Raw genomic sequence first — 20,116 nt, 5'->3', positions numbered from 1 at the left:
AGCCAGTTGGTAGAGCGGGCGCACATATATAGAGGTTTAGTCCTCGATGCAGCGGTGCAGGGTTTGACTCCGACCTGCGGCCCTTTGCTGCATGTCATTACCCCTCTCTCCCCTTTCATGTCTTCATCTGTCCTGTCAAATAAAGGCCTAAAATGCCCAAAAAATAATCTTAAAAAATATATATATATATATAAAAAACTATTTAGGTTTTTACCAGAAAAGTCCATACGCTTATCCAAAAATGTTAGTTGTGTCCTCTCTAATTCATTTTCTGTCTGTTATTAAACAACAGTATGCCACATTCCACATTTAAGCCTCCAGGCCTCCAGGGGGCCTCTCGGCCTGTCTGTATCTATTTACCCCAAGGGGGTAAGCTTCTCCTCGGAACCAAGGGGGTAAGCTTCGCTTCAGAGCTCGAACCTCCTATGGCGCCATTTTGATGCTACAAAGCGATCACCCGATGTTAGCATTCCATTGACTGCCATTCATTTTGACATCACTTTGACAGCGAATAACTTTACATTTGAAGCGTTTAAAGACTTCATTTGTCCATTGTTTATTTCTAAAGAAACATGACAATGTATAAAAGGCTCCATTACCTTGTACCTCATGTTATGGCTCCGTAGTAGACATTTTTGTAAAAATAGGCTAACGATTGTGTCATAACCACGCGACTTACTGTCGCATAGTAGAGGAATTACCGTATAGTACAGGAGAAGCTCGCAGGCAGTTTCAACTTACATTAGCTGTTTACGTTTAATTACTAATGTTAACTAGCATTTTAGTTAGCAATAATTAGCCTGTGTCCATGTTATCTCCTTACATATACCTACGCTCTCCGTCTCTGCAAGATTGGGAATGATTGAGATTTCTCTTGGCACAGCTACCAGAAGACTTCCAACTTTCAGACAGGTTGCTCACCTCACTTTTACGTCGTCTCAGTTGGAGGCTGCGCAGTAATGCTCAGCGCTCACCGGAAAAGTGCTTCTAATGGCCTTCACTGGTCTCCATCCAGAGCAACGGGATCTGTTGATCCATTCTTATATACTGTCTATGCTCGGAATGCGTAGCTCCTATGGCGCCATTATGATGCTACCAAGCCATCACCTCCCGTTAGCATTCCATTGACTGCCATTAATTTTGGTGCCACTTTGACAGCGAATAACTTTACATCTGAAGCGTTTAAAGACTCTATTTGTCCATTGTTTATTTCTAAAGAAACATGACAATGTATAAAAGGCTCCATTACCTTGTATCTCACGTTATGGCTCCGTAGTAGACGTTTTTGTAAAAATAGGCTAACAATTGTGTCATAGCCATGCGACTTAGTGCGTATAGTACAGGAGAAGCTCGCAGGCAGTTTCGAATTACATTCGCTGTTTAAGTTTAATTACTAATGTCAACTAGCATTTTAGTTAGCAATAATTAGCCTGTGTCCATGTTATCTCCTTACATATACCTACACCCTCCGTCTCTGTAAGATTGGGAATGATTGAGATTTCTCTTGGCACAGCTACCAGAAGACTTCCAACTTTCAGACAGGTTGCTCACGTCACATTTACGTCTTTGAGTTCAGTTGGAGGCTGCGCAGTAACGCTCAGCCATCACTGGAAAAGTGCTTCTAATATCCTTCACTGGTCTCCGTCCAGAGCAACGGGATCTGTTGGTCCGTTCTATATACAGTCTATGATTTCCCCAATACAAATACACTGAATAGAAGTCCCTCTTGCTAGGTGTTTCAGTTGTAAGTTGAGTGTTAATAGTAATAGTAAATTTGATGCTGTTATTTTTCCTCTCCTCCTTTTTGCTGTTATACTCAGTTTCCTCCATCCATTTTTCTTCCTTTCCCCCCGTCTACTCACCATTTCTCTTCTCTTTTCCTCTATTTCATTTCTTCTCAAGCTTCTTCCTTCCTCCGTTTCTGTCTTTTGATCCTCCTCTCTTTGTGCTTTCCATCGTCATCCATTTCTTCCCTGTTTATATTATGTACCGCTCCCTCTCTTCTTTCCTTTATCCCTCCTCTCCCGTTCTTCCCCATCTGTCCTTCCCGATTTATTTATCCACCCTACCACTGCTTAAAGCAACCTTTGTTTACATTCAGCAAAGCAAGAAGCCGTGTGAAATTGCCTCGCATTGCCAGACCATCCTCCACAGCGCTGCAAAGGAAGGTTTGGCTAGCATTCCGGGATTGGAGAAAAACGTGCTCTGCTTTGTTGGCATTTCTTTAAACCAATCACAATCGTCTTGGCCAAGTGCCGGACGAAGCAATGGGGCCGCTGCAAAATAGCCTCAGAAACTTGTTTTGGTGTACGTTCAAAAGTTGTTTTAGTCGTGCAACAGAAAACTCAGATTGGACAGATAGTCTAGCTAGCTGTCTGGATTTACCCTGCAGAGATCTGAGGAGCAGTTAACCATAGTCCTCAGAAATCCACCGGAGTTTAGAACGCCAGCACAAAGATATCTGATGAGCAGGTGCAGCACCTTGTACGGCGGCCTCGGCCACCAGTGTATGAATGTGTGTGAATGGTTCCTGTACTATGTTAAAGCGCTTTGAGCGATCGTTTTAAGAAAAGCGCAATATAAATACAGTCCATTTACATTTGTCTAACCACACTTCCTTTCCTCTCCGTCAGACAGGGTGTAAGACTCTGGGTCCCAGATGGAGTACCCCGACGACTTCCTGCTGGCTGAGCTTAGTCACCTGCAGTTCTACAACGACTCGCTCTTCCACAGCAACTTCAGTGGCGCCTACAACGACACGGACACGCTGCTCCCCACGGGGGTGAAGGTCACCATCGTGGTCGTCTACATGATCGTCTGCGTCATCGGCCTGGTGGGCAACTTCCTGGTCATGTATGTCATCATTAGGTAAGAGCAACATCAGTTTGAATATTAGAGCGGCATGCATAGACGCACGCCCGCCAATAGGGGGGGGGGACAAAGGGTCTGTTGACCCGGGCCCAGGGTAGGGGGCCCCAGAACTGGGCCCTCATTAAATTAATTAATTAAATTAATAAAAAATAATAATAAAAAAAAATTTAAAATAGGCCTATTTGTGGAAAAAAATATGTAATATTTGAGTTACATAAAAGCGAAGATTATCTGGTCCTGGGCCCAGGCAAGACTGGCCTGCATAGACGTAATTTACAGGGAGGATATATCTAATATCTAATAATAATGACCTTTACATAAATAAATACATTTGCACCATAAATTGATGCAGAAAAGGCACAAATTATTGCAGAAAAATTCACCAGAATGCAGGTAAGGAACGGTCATTAATATCAAAAAGTTACCCACTAAAGCTTTAAGCAGTGATGCAGAATGACAATCTGTGGACTTTAGGGTTGTTGTTTTTAAACTTTTTAAACTTTCATTTTAATTTTGAATGTGAATTGTGTTCATTTTGAAAATCAGCAGAAAATCGTCATTATATCCACATTACTGAGGAGTATTTATAAAAAAAATATCATAAAATAAGGGTACCCTATTTTCCGGACTATAAGAAATACCGGAGCAGCTCCGGAGTATAAGTCGCATCAGTCAAAAAATGCGTCATGAAGAGGAAAAAAACATATATAAGTCGCACTGGACTATAAGTCGCATTTATTTAGAAATTTATTTCACAAAATCCAAGACCAAGAACAACCAATTTAATCTGGAAAGGCAAGTTATTAAACTACACAATAGCACACAGAACAAGGGGCTGAATACGGTAGGTGTCCGGTATGTTAACGTAACGTAACGTAACTGTTGACGAGCCTCTCCCAGCAGCACGTTGTTCAAGCACCCATCTGTGGACTCGTTCCTCCAGCTCTGGCCATCTGGATTTCAGCGCGCGACTAGCTTTCTTTGTTTTCTTCATTGCAGTAAGACTAACCTTTTCGCCAGTCCCTCACAAGTTTCTCAATCACTCCAAACTTAGCTGGCTGTAGACAGTAATGTTTTCAGCATGAAAAGCATGACATTTAAAAACATGTTAAATTATATATATTTTCATATATAAGTCGCACCTGACTATAAGTCGCAGGACCAGCCAAAGTATGAAAAAGAAGTGCGACTTATAGCCCAAAAATACGGTAAGTATTACGTGAAAGCACCAATAGTCAACCCTACAATATAGTCACAATACTGGCATCGATGTATTTGGTCAGAAATATTGTGACATCTGATTTCCTACTTTACCTCACCATAGCTTTGTTTTAAGGGTTAGGGTTAAAAGCCAAAGCCATCGGTTTAGACTAAACATGAGTCAGTTAGTAATCAGTAAAGTTGCAGCATGTGAGGGCATCTGGCTCCCTCAAACTAAATCTGCGACCACTTAAGGTGATATTTCAAACATGAGCTACCCTTAGCATGTGTCTACCTGTGTGTGTGTGTATGTGTGTGTGTGTGTGTGTGTGCGTGCGTGTGTGCGTGTTTGCACAAATTCCCTGTGGATTTGATTAAAAAATCTGCATTGTTAAACACCTGGCTGTTGTGTGAGTTAGTGTATGCGTGCAGTCACGGTTGGCTCGGCGTGTGCTCATGTACATCATGTTGAACCAGGAGAGTGTGTGTGCGTGTGTGTGTGTGTGTGTGTGTGTGTGTGTGTGTGTGTGTGTGTGTGTGTGTGTGTGTGTGTGTGTGTGTGAGTGTGTGTGTTTGAATGCTGTCTCCATATTAGCTCCATCGATAATTATTATCCCTGTTATCCCTGTTCTGTTCTCTCACTGACATCTACATGGAGTTCTGCAGATAGACATATGAGTCACACACACACACACACACACACACACACACACACACACACAGAATCATTCCATCTGTCTCAATGCTTTCGGCATTCGCACCTATAAATACAGTACACTGAAAACACACACACACACACACACACACACACACACACGGAATCATTCCATCTGTTTTAATGCTTTTGGCATTCACACCAACACATACAGTACACTGAAAACACATGCACACACGCACACACACACACACTCACTCACACACACCGCAGTAGTCAACTGGCTTTCCTGCTCAACGATGTCAGCTTTCAGCTGTTGCCCTAAAGATGACTGCTCGACCGCTCGGTGTCAGAAGGCGGCAGCCTCCGTTATTTAAAGGCATACTATGTAACTTTTCCCTCTTCGGTCCCCCTACAGGTTGTCTCATTGGAACTACAGCTTGTGCGTCCCACTGCTTCCGTCCCCTTACAGGTTGTCTCATTGGAACTACAGTTCCTGTATATATACAGAGCTGTAGTTCCAATGAGATAACCTGTAGGGGGACCGAAGAGAGAAAAGTTACATAGTATGCCTTCAAGTGCGTCAGGTTGGATGAAAGGGATTACACAAGATGACACACTTGCCGTCACCAAATGAGGCCCAGCAAAGCGCAGGTCTCTGCCCTCATTAGCCTCTACTCCACCGGCAAAGATGCAGTGGATGTCTCCACTCACACAGCTCACACGGCCCCTTAACTCAAAATCTGTGGCAGTTTCACGGAATCGCCGAAAATTCCGTGGCGGGCCCACGGATCTGATATTTTTAAAACTATAACGCTACATCTAGCAACATTTATTTAGATGTTATCATAGTATACATTTCTTTATTTTAATAATATTATTTTGGTCTTATTACCGGTGAAATATTACAGTATGCTGTAGGACAGAACACGATATGATCCGAGCTGGGCGCATGCAAAGTCGATTTCCTACAGTGCAATGCGGGCATTCATTTCAGAGAATCAGACAACGATCAGCAGGTCTTTAACGACATTATCGCTTCAATGTACATATATACAGTCAGTGGTTTAGTCATCAGCAACAACATGTTGCTCTGTTTTGTTCTAGTAAGTTATACACCGTAACAATGTTAAAAAAAAATCCCTGGCCGAAATAGACCGAAATAATAACATTAAAAGAAATGCAAATAAACCATGATAAGATCTGGTGAATAAATGTTGATTAAAACAGCGGTTATTGGGCTAAAAATACCAATAATAGCGAAGCTATACAGCTTCTCTGCGGCAGCCCGACTGGCAGAAAGAAACGTGCTGTGATCAGGGAATCTGTGCGTAGACCACAGATGATGCCTGTCATTGACTTACATAGGCATCGGATCCGTGGGCCCGTCGCGGAATTTTCGGCGATTCCGTGAAACTGCCACAGATTTTGAGTTAAGGGGCCGTGTTCATTTCACGGAATTCTGTGAGATCAGGGTGGGTTTAGAGCAAAGTCCCATGTCGAGCAGAAAAGGTGGCCAAAGAACAAGATAACATGCCACTGCTTTCTGAACAGCCACAAATTGGTGGTGATCAGAAGGTTCATTGTGTGAGCAAAATTTAAATCTGAAATATTCACAGATGCTAGCCACAAGAAGAATCCAGTAGGTAGTTGTAGATAAAGGGTGCACCGCCCGATCACTACTGCATTGTCCATCTTTATATACAATCTATATGGTTCAGAGCTCATGTCTCATAACAGTGGGCTGCCTGATCAACTCACTTTAGAGACTGCAGAGAGAGAAAGAAAATAAGAAACAGGTAGGCTAAATTAAGTTTGTTTTATTAAGAAATAACCACAGCTAAGAAAATTCTGAGTCATTATTTTAAAGCATATGGGAAGAGGTGACATTTAACTTACACAAACACCTACCCACACACAGACACACTTACATTTTACTACTACTGTGTTCACATAACATGAAAGGCAAAACTGTAAAACTCCACCGGTTACGGTCTTCTGCCCAGAGACGGGATGCTATACATTTTGTAGTTTGGGTTTAAAACTGTTTCCTGCCACCATCTTTATTTGGCCGGCAGGGTGAAGCAAATGGAAACTAACAAACTTGCAGGCGTAGAGACCCGTCAACATTGGCTTATAGATCCGTGAAAAGGTAACGATTGTACACATTGTCTGTTTACAGGTCTTTGGAAGTAATACTGCGTATGTGGGAAAAAAAAAGCTTTTTGTGGTTTAAAAAAATGACCTCAAGTGACATCAGTTGAGGGCACATCGGTTGTTTAAAAACTTAAAACTCTGGGGAGTTGCTTTGTGGGTAATGCAGGCCCCAGGTTTTGACAAGGAACAAGAATGAGGGGAATAAAAAAGATGCAATCTTAGCTGCAACAATCTTTTAGACTGTCCATTGTGATTCCTGTGTGAGAGCTGATACCGCTCTGAAAGCTTTGTTCGCTCGGTAAAGAAGCAGATTTGGAAATCTGGGGGGGATGTAATACTACATGCTTTTTTCTACAAGTATTGGAATGTTTCTTACTAAGTTTATATCTCACAAACTTTATTTTGTTCTTTACACTTTGACTCTGCAATTCTTCACAGTCACAGCTCAGACAATTGAGTCACTCTGATAGCCAGATGGAAAGATGTATCATCCAACCCACAAAAACAAACTCGCACTGTAATTATTGATTACTGTAAAATGACTCCCTTGTGGCATAGCTACATCAGATGGAGGAAAGAACCGAAGACAAAGGCAGGCTTGTGCTGCTCACGTGTCAGGTTGCCCACAAGGATTATATCAACTGGACTCCTCCCTGTTACAGATAAAGGAAATCAGAAATTCAAAGGGAAAACGAGCAAGAGGGAAGATACATCAATACAACATACACTAAGTGTTGGTGGCAGCAGACAACAGATACACAGAACAGTCCAGTGAGAACCAAGAACGGCTTTCTTATCTCTGACTCCATATGAAGCTAATATGAAGCTTCAGCCGTCTGAGTCAAATTAAGTGCCTACCATCCAACACTCTTTAAATTCCCAGACAGACGGTACTTCCTTGCTGAGAAGTCCAACCCTAACCAGCCTGACAAGAACATTGATAGTGTTTCAACAAAACCCTGGATTAAATTAAATTAGGGTTTCACTGTTCAGTGACAACAATTCAAAAGGAGTTCCTTCTACAATGTACAACTACGCTGTTGTTTTGGAAAGATCATGGTAATGGCTAATAATGTCACGTTTCACTAGAGCGGAACCCAGAAGCAGACCAGGACAAGGTGAGTTGAATAAAGGTGAGTATTTATTAAGACACTTAAATGTGGAAGCAGGAGAATCCAGGTGACGGAGCAGGCAATGGAGGTGAGTAGGTGGGAGGGAATGAGCAGATCCAATGTTGTTTCTGAAGCTACAGATGAGCAGGAGTGAATATCCCGGGAGAGTAACTGCAGACAGAGGAAACGAAGGTAAGTTCACAACGAGCAAAAATAACAGAAGAGCAAAACTAACTATTAGTAAACTGAGGCTGATACGCAGGCACAACATACTGTTCATGGCTAATGATCCGGCAGGGAATGGATGTCAGGTCAGAGCTTAAGAAGTGGAGAGGTGAGGATCAGGACCAGGTGTGCAGGTAGCTGATGAGACGCATGTGTCAGGAAACTCAGGAAAACTGACTCCAGGACAGAATACCGGCAACTCAGGCAGAAAATAGACTCAGACAGCGGGATTCATGACAAATAAACTATGGCTAAAATATGGTTACGATAACCAGTATGGAAAGATTGTGGTTACAGCCATGTGAGTAAATAAACAATGCTATGAGCTGATGTTTTAAGTGGGGATGCACCCAATCCAGATTTTTGGGGTTTGGCCGAATACCAAATCCACTGGTTAAGACTCTGCCGAATCTGAAACAGAATACCAAATCCTACTCCCATCCTCAGTCCATTAACACAGTAAACACATTAATGAAGTAAACAACGTCCACAGCCTCTAAAACAGTTAAATGTAACAACTTAATGTTGAATTCACACGCTCTTTTCACATGGTAGGAAAGCACATTGCTATCACCAGATGATGAAATTTTGGCTAACCAGTGTATGATGAAGGTGTTGTGAAATGTTTGTTAAAAGCACTTAAATAAGAAATTCATGTTGTTTAGTTGAAAACAGTCTAAAGGAAATGGTAAATTACAGTGTGATTAAAACTCACTATTTACATTATTTACCGTACTTGATTTACAGCTGCTATGTGAAAAGGTACACAACCTTATTTGTTTAACAGTAATTTAGTTTTACTGCGAACCGTCACAGGAAGTGCTTTTATTTTGAAGTAGCCTACAGTTGTCTGTTGTGTACTCTTGCTATCTTACTGAGATGACCGTGAGACGCTAGATGCTAAACATGTCCGTCAAGCTTAAAGCACTAGAGTACTTTTCCCTGTAGCGCGAGCTGTAGTTCCAATGAGACAACCCTGTAGGGGGACCGAAGTGGGAAAAGTTCTGCGCCCGTATAAGCATATGTATGCTCTCTTTATGTCTTTCAGGCATGTGTTGAGGCCATTTTACTAACGCTGTGTTTCTCCTCTCTAAAACACTGAACAGCTTGCAGCAGCAGTAAATGTCCTGTGCCAAAGCCCTAGTCTCCAGTCGTCTGCTTCACACGTTAGACACAACGCAGGTAACCGGTACTGAGGCCAGGCCAGTTACAATTGCTTTATGCGCTTTTGAGCAATCTCATTGGAATGAACGGGGCTTCCCGCTGAACGCTGTATCCAGTTCTCTTAAAGTGCCCATATTATGAAAAAATCACTTTTTCTGGGATTTGGGGTATTATTTTGTGTCTTATAGCTCGTTCTCAATGGCAAAACACTGCTACAACACACACAAATTCACCCTAATCTACAAAATAAATTGAATAGAACTACTTACATGTCCCTGTTCTGCAGGTATTCCACACAAAGTTGGAAGTGCGCTCTCATTTAGAAGAAGTCTCCCGGCTAATCCTGCCTTGCACAGGCCGAAGTTGCAGAAACAGCTAGCCAGCTCATGTAATCCTTACCTAGCTACTGCGCATGTGTGACTGACAACATAGATGTTACAGAAGTTGCGCAGGTCTCACTCTGTAGCTAAAACAGAGACCTGACACAGGGTGAAAAGGGGGAGCTGCAGCAATGTGCAGTACAACAAAAATATGGAGTTTTTTGAAAATGAAACCATGTAAACCTATTCTGATACAATCTCAAATTACAATTATGAACCTGAAAATTAGCATAATATGGCCACTTTAATACATCAATGGTCCAAGTCTGGCTGGCCAGCGGTATTGTGCTGAAATTTTTCCCCATTTAGCGTTTACAGCCCGAAGATACGTGGCAGCCAGCCCCAGCCACGAAGTAGCTAAGTCTCTCAGCAGGGTTGAGTAACAAACCCTTTCCCCTCCGGGTGCTGAAAACATCCAACAAGTGACACTGACATGAAATACAGTATATTGTGATATTGTGGTTTTAGCTGCTGGCTAATGTTAGCTTGCTTGCTCGCTAACTGGTCAACTAGCTAGCTAATGTTAGCTACCAATACAAATCGAATCAAGAAAACGTAATTATGTGGGGGAAACTGCAGCTATTTTATCAGAGTGACATGAATAAACGTTACTAAACGTAACGTGGATAAAACTGTAATGGATAACCTTATCCGTGAACAGATATATTTTAATCGGCAATTGTGTTAAACTACAACTCTCATAATGCCACTACACAACGTCATCAAAAGTCCGTGTTTACATCCATTGTTTTGATTGAGAGACCCCTACTGGCAGAACATTAAATATTGTACGTTTAAAGGTCCAATATGTAATATATTTACAAAAATGACCCCAATGTGTCATCAGATATTAAGTAAACATGCTAAGTTGAAATACTATCTTTTCTGACACCAATGCTAATGCCAGTATTTTCTCCTTTTGAAATTTCCGTTCTGTGACTGAATTTCTGTTTGTGTTTTGGCCTGTGTGTTATCAACTCCCCAGTTTGACAGCCAGGCCGGGTTGCCAGATATACCTGTAAAACGTAAACCCAACGCCTACAGCTTAAAGCTACAGCTGTAATGTTAGTACAGCCATGAAAGCAGCAAACGAACAAACAGGATCAACTTCTAGATAGATTAGATAAGATAGATTCTACCCGACCTAAAAAAAAACGGCATGTTTCTAACAGTTGCGTGACCAGAAACATAACAAACCCTGGGTAAATATTAGAGATGTATTTGAAAGATGGAGACAGCTTAGAGTCCAAAAGGACGCAGAGTTGGCTAATTTCCTCCTGAACAGGCTAATTTTTCACGGCTACAAGGGACAATTCTTGTTCTCACGAATTATATAGCTAGAGTACCCGAGTTGGTTACTCTCAAAAAACAGATTGAGACACAGCCAGTAAAGGGATCCTGACTGGTCCTGGCTAACACCGCCATGCTAACCCTGCTAACGTTACTGGGGAACCAAGCAAGCAGGCCACGGCTATTTACAACGTGTAGCCTGTTCAACGGCCGTAGCCGACAACGGTGAGTTATTTTAAGCCAAGAGGGGGGGCTGTAAATCGGAAGAGGACCGTGTTTTTACAGAAGAGTTTACAGTGTGTTTAGCGATTGTTGCCATAATTCTAAGACAATAAAGTGTGTTCAGTCGGGTGGAGAACACAGCAAGATAGTGTTATTTTTTAGCGGTTCCTACCGTAGCTAATTCTAAGCCGAGGAAGTGTGTCTGTCCGTCGGGTGGAGATGACGGCGAGGTTGTGGGGTTTTTAGCGGTTCCTACTGTAATTCTAAGCCAAAAAAGTGTGCCTGTCAGTTGGATACACAGCTCCACGTGAGTATGGGCTTCTATGACTGTTAATATAGCCAGCATCTAACGTTAGCTACTCCGCTGTGCTGTGAAGTAATGTCTGGCTATGTGAGACAAGTATCTAGCAACATTGTTGGATGCTGCGGTCTCCGCCTGGCAACCTCCATGAACTTCAAGTCTGGGGGAGGAGGGGGCGGGGAGACGACTCTCTCAGTATTTTGAATTGGTACTGCAGTAACACTTTTAAATACTAGCTGTCCATATTATATTGCACATTTAACTAACAAAAATATAAAACTATTGTGCGCCCAGATAGCCAGTTGGTAGAGCGGGCGCACATATATAGAGGTTTAGTCCTCGATGCAGCGGTGCAGGGTTTGACTCCGACCTGCGGCCCTTTGCTGCATGTCATTACCCCTCTCTCCCCTTTCATGTCTTCATCTGTCCTGTCAAATAAAGGCCTAAAATGCCCAAAAAATAATCTTAAAAAATATATATATATATATATATATAAAAAACTATTTAGGTTTTTACCAGAAAAGTCCATACGCTTATCCAAAAATGTTAGTTGTGTCCTCTCTAATTCATTTTCTGTCTGTTATTAAACAACAGTATGCCACATTCCACATTTAAGCCTCCAGGCCTCCAGGGGGCCTCTCGGCCTGTCTGTATCTATTTACCCCAAGGGGGTAAGCTTCTCCTCGGAACCAAGGGGGTAAGCTTCGCTTCAGAGCTCGAACCTCCTATGGCGCCATTTTGATGCTACAAAGCGATCACCCGATGTTAGCATTCCATTGACTGCCATTCATTTTGACATCACTTTGACAGCGAATAACTTTACATTTGAAGCGTTTAAAGACTTCATTTGTCCATTGTTTATTTCTAAAGAAACATGACAATGTATAAAAGGCTCCATTACCTTGTACCTCATGTTATGGCTCCGTAGTAGACATTTTTGTAAAAATAGGCTAACGATTGTGTCATAACCACGCGACTTACTGTCGCATAGTAGAGGAATTACCGTATAGTACAGGAGAAGCTCGCAGGCAGTTTCAACTTACATTAGCTGTTTACGTTTAATTACTAATGTTAACTAGCATTTTAGTTAGCAATAATTAGCCTGTGTCCATGTTATCTCCTTACATATACCTACGCTCTCCGTCTCTGCAAGATTGGGAATGATTGAGATTTCTCTTGGCACAGCTACCAGAAGACTTCCAACTTTCAGACAGGTTGCTCACGTCACATTTTACGTCGTCTCTCAGTTGGAGGCTGCGCAGTAATGCTCAGCGCTCACCGGAAAAGTGCTTCTAATGGCCTTCACTGGTCTCCATCCAGAGCAACGGGATCTGTTGATCCATTCTTATATACTGTCTATGCTCGGAATGCGTAGCTCCTATGGCGCCATTATGATGCTACCAAGCCATCACCTCCCGTTAGCATTCCATTGACTGCCATTCATTTTGGTGCCACTTTGACAGCGAATAACTTTACATCTGAAGCGTTTAAAGACTCTATTTGTCCATTGTTTATTTCTAAAGAAACATGACAATGTATAAAAGGCTCCATTACCTTGTATCTCACGTTATGGCTCCGTAGTAGACGTTTTTGTAAAAAATAGGCTAACAATTGTGTCATAGCCATGCGACTTAGTGCGTATAGTACAGGAGAAGCTCGCAGGCAGTTTCGAATTACATTCGCTGTTTAAGTTTAATTACTAATGTCAACTAGCATTTTAGTTAGCAATAATTAGCCTGTGTCCATGTTATCTCCTTACATATACCTACACCCTCCGTCTCTGTAAGATTGGGAATGATTGAGATTTCTCTTGGCACAGCTACCAGAAGACTTCCAACTTTCAGACAGGTTGCTCACGTCACATTTACGTCTTTGAGTTCAGTTGGAGGCTGCGCAGTAACGCTCAGCCATCACTGGAAAAGTGCTTCTAATATCCTTCACTGGTCTCCGTCCAGAGCAACGGGATCTGTTGGTCCGTTCTATATACAGTCTATGATTTCCCCAATACAAATACACTGAATAGAAGTCCCTCTTGCTAGGTGTTTCAGTTGTAAGTTGAGTGTTAATAGTAATAGTAAATTTGATGCTGTTATTTTTCCTCTCCTCCTTTTTGCTGTTATACTCAGTTTCCTCCATCCATTTTTCTTCCTTTCCCCCCGTCTACTCACCATTTCTCTTCTCTTTTCCTCTATTTCATTTCTTCTCAAGCTTCTTCCTTCCTCCGTTTCTGTCTTTTGATCCTCCTCTCTTTGTGCTTTCCATCGTCATCCATTTCTTCCCTGTTTATATTATGTACCGCTCCCTCTCTTCTTTCCTTTATCCCTCCTCTCCCTGTTCTTCCCCATCTGTCCTTCCCGATTTATTTATCCACCCTACCACTGCTTAAAGCAACCTTTGTTTACATTCAGCAAAGCAAGAAGCCGTGTGAAATTGCCTCGCATTGCCAGACCATCCTCCACAGCGCTGCAAAGGAAGGTTTGGCTAGCATTCCGGGATTGGAGAAAAACGTGCTCTGCTTTGTTGGCATTTCTTTAAACCAATCACATCGTCTTGGCCAAGTGCCGGACGAAGCAATGGGGCCGCTGCAAAATAGCCTCAGAAACTTGTTTTGGTGTACGTTCAAAAGTTGTTTTAGTCGTGCAACAGAAAACTCAGATTGGACAGATAGTCTAGCTAGCTGTCTGGATTTACCCTGCAGAGATCTGAGGAGCAGTTAACCATAGTCCTCAGAAATCCACCGGAGTTTAGAACGCCAGCACAAAGATATCTGATGAGCAGGTGCAGCACCTTGTACGGCGGCCTCGGCCACCAGTGTATGAATGTGTGTGAATGGTTCCTGTACTATGTTAAAGCGCTTTGAGCGATCGTTTTAAGAAAAGCGCAATATAAATACAGTCCATTTACATTTGTCTAACCACACTTCCTTTCCTCTCCGTCAGACGGGTGTAAGACTCTGGGTCCCAGATGGAGTACCCCGACGACTTCCTGCTGGCTGAGCTTAGTCACCTGCAGTTCTACAACGACTCGCTCTTCCACAGCAACTTCAGTGGCGCCTACAACGACACGGACACGCTGCTCCCCACGGGGGTGAAGGTCACCATCGTGGTCGTCTACATGATCGTCTGCGTCATCGGCCTGGTGGGCAACTTCCTGGTCATGTATGTCATCATTAGGTAAGAGCAACATCAGTTTGAACATTAGAGCGGCATGCATAGACGCACGCCCGCCAATAGGGGGGGACAAAAGGGTCTGTTGACCCGGGCCCAGGGTAGGGGGCCCAGAACTGGGCCCTCATTAAATTAATTAATTAAATTAATAAAAATAATAATAAAAAAAAAAATTAAAATAGGCCTATTTGTGGAAAAAATATGTAATATTTGAGTTACATAAAAGCGAAGATTATCTGGTCCTGGGCCCAGGCAAGACTGGCCTGCATAGACGTAATTTACAGGGAGGATATATCTAATATCTAATAATAATTACCTTTACATAAATAAATACATTTGCACCATAAATTGATGCAGAAAAGGCACAAATTATTGCAGAAAAATTCACCAGAATGCAGGTAAGGAACGGTCATTAATATCAAAAAGTTACCCACTAAAGCTTTAAGCAGTGATGCAGAATGACAATCTGTGGACTTTAGGGTTGTTGTTTTTAAACTTTCATTTTAATTTTGAATGTGAATTGTGTTCATTTTGAAAATCAGCAGAAAATCGTCATTATATCCACATTACTGAGGAGTATTTATAAAAAAAATATCATAAAATAAGGGTACCCTATTTTCCGGACTATAAGAAATACCGGGTAGCTCCGGAGTATAAGTCGCATCAGTCAAAAAATGCGTCATGAAGAGGAAAAAAACATATATAAGTCGCACTGGACTATAAGTCGCATTTATTTAGAAATTTATTTCACAAAATCCAAGACCAAGAACAACCAATTTAATCTGGAAAGGCAAGTTATTAAACTACACAATAGCACACAGAACAAGGGGCTGAATACGGTAGGTGTCCGGTATGTTAACGTAACGTAACTGCGCTGTTGACGAGCCTCTCCCAGCAGCACGTTGTTCAAGCACCCATCTGTGGACTCGTTCCTCCAGCTCTGGCCATCTGGATTTCAGCGCGCGACTAGCTTTCTTTGTTTTCTTCATTGCAGTAAGACTAACCTTTTCGCCAGTCCCTCACAAGTTTCTCAATCACTCCAAACTTAGCTGGCTGTAGACAGTAATGTTTTCAGCATGAAAAGCATGACATTTAAAAACATGTTAAATTATATATATTTTCATATATAAGTCGCACCTGACTATAAGTCGCAGGACCAGCCAAAGTATGAAAAAGAAGTGCGACTTATAGCCCAAAAATACGGTAAGTATTACGTGAAAGCACCAATAGTCAACCCTACAATATAGTCACAATACTGGCATCGATGTATTTGGTCAGAAATATTGTGACATCTGATTTCCTACTTTACCTCACCATAGCTTTGTTTTAAGGGTTAGGGTTAAAAGCCAAAGCCATCGGTTTAGACTAATGAGTCAGTTAGTAATCAGTAAAGTTGCAGCATGTGAGGGCATCTGGCTCCCTCAAACTAAATCTGCGACCACTTAAGGTGATATTTCAAACATGAGCTACCCTTAGCATGTGTCTACCTGTGTGTGTGTGTGTGTGTGTGTGTGTGTGTGTGCGTGCGTGTGTGCGTGTTTGCACAAATTCCCTGTGGATTTGATTAAAAAATCTGCATTGTTAAACACCTGGCTGTTGTGTGAGTTAGTGTATGCGTGCAGTCACGGTTGGCTCGGCGTGTGCTCATGTACATCATGTTGAACCAGGAGAGTGTGTGTGCGTGTGTGTGTGTGTGTGTGTGTGTGTGTGTGTGTGTGTGCGTGTGTGTGTGTGTGTGTGTGTGTGTGTGTGTGAGTGTGTGTGTTTGAATGCTGTCTCCATATTAGCTCCATCGATAATTATTATCCCTGTTATCCCTGTTCTGTTCTCTCACTGACATTTACATGGAGTTCTGCAGATAGACATATGAGTCACACACACACACACACACACACACACACACACACACACACAGAATCATTCCATCTGTCTCAATGCTTTCGGCATTCGCACCTATAAATACAGTACACTGAAAACACACACACACACACACACACACACACACACACGGAATCATTCCATCTGTTTTAATGCTTTTGGCATTCACACCAACACATACAGTACACTGAAAACACATGCACACACGCACACACACACACACTCACTCACACACACCGCAGTAGTCAACTGGCTTTCCTGCTCAACGATGTCAGCTTTCAGCTGTTGCCCTAAAGATGACTGCTCGACCGCTCGGTGTCAGAAGGCGGCAGCCTCCGTTATTTAAAGGCATTCTATGTAACTTTTCCCTCTTCGGTCCCCCCTACAGGTTGTCTCATTGGAACTACAGCTTGTGCGTCCCACTGCTTCCGTCCCCTTACAGGTTGTCTCATTGGAACTACAGTTCCTGTATATATACAGAGCTGTAGTTCCAATGAGATAACCTGTAGAGGGGACCGAAGAGAGAAAAGTTACATAGTATGCCTTCAAGTGCGTCAGGTTGGATGAAAGGGATTACACAAGATGACACACTTGCCATCACCAAATGAGGCCCAGCAAAGCGCAGGTCTCTGCCCTCATTAGCCTCTACTCCACCGGCAAAGATGCAGTGGATGTCTCCACTCACACAGCTCACACGGCCCCTTAACTCAAAATCTGTGGCAGTTTCACGGAATCGCCGAAAATTCCGTGGCGGGCCCACGGATCTGATATTTTTAAAAACTATAACGCTACATCTAGCAACATTTATTTAGATGTTATCATAGTATACATTTCTTTATTTTAATAATATTATTTTGGTCTTATTACCGGTGAAATATTACAGTATGCTGTAGGACAGAACACGATATGATCCGAGCTGTGCGCATGCAAAGTCGATTTCCTACAGTGCAATGCGGGCATTCATTTCAGAGAATCAGACAACGATCAGCAGGTCTTTAACGACATTATCGCTTCAATGTACATATATACAGTCAGTGGTTTAGTCATCAGCAACAACATGTTGCTCTGTTTTGTTCTAGTAAGTTATACACCGTAATAATGTTAAAAAAAAATCCCTGGCCGAAATAGACCGAAATAATAACATTAAAAGAAATGCAAATAAACCATGAGAAGATCTGGTGAATAAATGTTGATTAAAACAGCGGTTATTGGGCTAAAAATACCAATAATAGCGAAGCTATACAGCTTCTCTGCGGCAGCCCGACTGGCAGAAAGAAACGTGCTGTGATCAGGGAATCTGTGCGTAGACCACGGATGATGCCTGTCATTGACTTACATAGGCATCGGATCCGTGGGCCCGTCGCGAATTTTCGGCGATTCCGTGAAACTGCCACAGATTTTGAGTTAAGGGGCCGTGTTCATTTCACGAATTCTGTGAGATCAGGGTGGGTTTAGAGCAAAGTCCCATGTCGAGCAGAAAAGGTGGCCAAAGAACAAGATAACATGCCACTGCTTTCTGAACAGCCACAAATTGGTGGTGATCAGAAGGTTCATTGTGTGAGCAAAATTTAAATCTGAAATATTCACAGATGCTAGCCACAAGAAGAATCCAGTAGGTAGTTGTAGATAAAGGGTGCACCGCCCGATCACTACTGCATTGTCCATCTTTATATACAATCTATATGGTTCAGAGCTCATGTCTCATAACAGTGGGCTGCCTGATCAACTCACTTTAGAGACTGCAGAGAGAGAAAGAAAATAAGAAACAGGTAGGCTAAATTAAGTTTGTTTTATTAAGAAATAACCACAGCTAAGAAAATTCTGAGTCATTATTTTAAAGCATATGGGAAGAGGTGACATTTAACTTACACAAACACCTACCCACACACAGACACACTTACATTTTACTACTACTGTGTTCACATAACATGAAAGGCAAAACTGTAAAACTCCACCGGTTACGGTCTTCTGCCCAGAGACGGGATGCTATACATTTTGTAGTTTGGGTTTAAAACTGTTTCCTGCCACCATCTTTATTTGGCCGGCAGGGTGAAGCAAATGGAAACTAACAAACTTGCAGGCGTAGAGACCCGTCAACATTGGCTTATAGATCCGTGAAAAGGGAACGATTGTACACATTGTCTGTTTACAGGTCTTTGGAAGTAATACTGCGTATGTGGGAAAAAAAAGCTTTTTGTGGTTTAAAAAAAATGACCTCAAGTGACATCAGTTGAGGGCACATCGGTTGTTTAAAAACTTAAAACTCTGGGGAGTTGCTTTGTGGGTAATGCAGGCCCCAGGTTTTGACAAGGAACAAGAATGAGGGGAATAAAAAAGATGCAATCTTAGCTGCAACAATCTTTTAGACTGTCCATTGTGATTCCTGTGTGAGAGCTGATACCGCTCTGAAAGCTTTGTTCGCTCGGTAAAGAAGCAGATTTGGAAATCTGGGGGGGGGGATGTAATACTACATGCTTTTTTCTACAAGTATTGGAATGTTTCTTACTAAGTTTATATCTCACAAACTTTATTTTGTTTTTTACACTTTGCCTCTGCAATTCTTCACAGTCACAGCTCAGACAATTGAGTCACTCTGATAGCCAGATGGAAAGATGTATCATCCAACCCACAAAAACAAACTCGCACTGTAATTATTGATTACTGTAAAATGACTCCCTTGTGGCATAGCTACATCAGATGGAGGAAAGAACCGAAGACAAAGGCAGGCTTGTGCTGCTCACGTGTCAGGTTGCCCACAAGGATTATATCAACTGGACTCCTCCCTGTTACAGATAAAGGAAATCAGAAATTCAAAGGGAAAACGAGCAAGAGGGAAGATACATCAATACAACATACACTAAGTGTTGGTGGCAGCAGACAACAGATACACAGAACAGTCCAGTGAGAACCAAGAACGGCTTTCTTATCTCTGACTCCATATGAAGCTAATATGAAGCTTCAGCCGTCTGAGTCAAATTAAGTGCCTACCATCCAACACTCTTTAAATTCCCAGACAGACGGTACTTCCTTGCTGAGAAGTCCAACCCTAACCAGCCTGACAAGAACATTGATAGTGTTTCAACAAAACCCTGGATTAAATTAAATTAGGGTTTCACTGTTCAGTGACAACAATTCAAAGGAGTTCCTTCTACAATGTACAACTACGCTGTTGTTTTTGGAAAGATCATGGTAATGGCTAATAATGTCACGTTTCACTAGAGCGGAACCCAGAAGCAGACCAGGACAAGGTGAGTTGAATAAAGGTGAGTATTTATTAAGACACTTAAATGTGGAAGCAGGAGAATCCAGGTGACGGAGCAGGCAATGGAGGTGAGTCGGGTGGGAGGGAATGAGCAGATCCAATGTTGTTTCTGAAGCTACAGATGAGCAGGAGTGAATATCCCGGGAGAGTAACTGCAGACAGAGGAAACGAAGGTAAGTTCACAACGAGCAAAAATAACAGAAGAGCAAAACTAACTATTAGTAAACTGAGG

The 20,116-nt window shown here is 42.2% G+C and overlaps 1 protein-coding gene across 1 annotated transcript in view; it reads left to right on the top strand.

Annotated features, from left to right (window-relative positions):
• Positions 1-14,535: 14,535 nt before the first annotated feature.
• Positions 14,536-20,116, top strand: part of oprl1 (opiate receptor-like 1) — a 110,379-nt gene continuing 104,798 nt past the window's right edge. Inside the window, exon 1 of the mRNA XM_078255913.1 lies at positions 14,536-14,750. Within this exon, the coding sequence (XP_078112039.1) occupies positions 14,542-14,750 (209 nt within the window). The 5' untranslated portion in view covers positions 14,536-14,541. The remainder of the gene's footprint in view (positions 14,751-20,116) is intronic.

Source organism: Sander vitreus, chromosome 7 (genome assembly GCF_031162955.1).
Source record: "Sander vitreus isolate 19-12246 chromosome 7, sanVit1, whole genome shotgun sequence".
NCBI classification, from domain to species: domain Eukaryota; kingdom Metazoa; phylum Chordata; class Actinopteri; order Perciformes; family Percidae; genus Sander; species Sander vitreus.
This window is presented reverse-complemented; position numbering and strand designations above follow the sequence as displayed.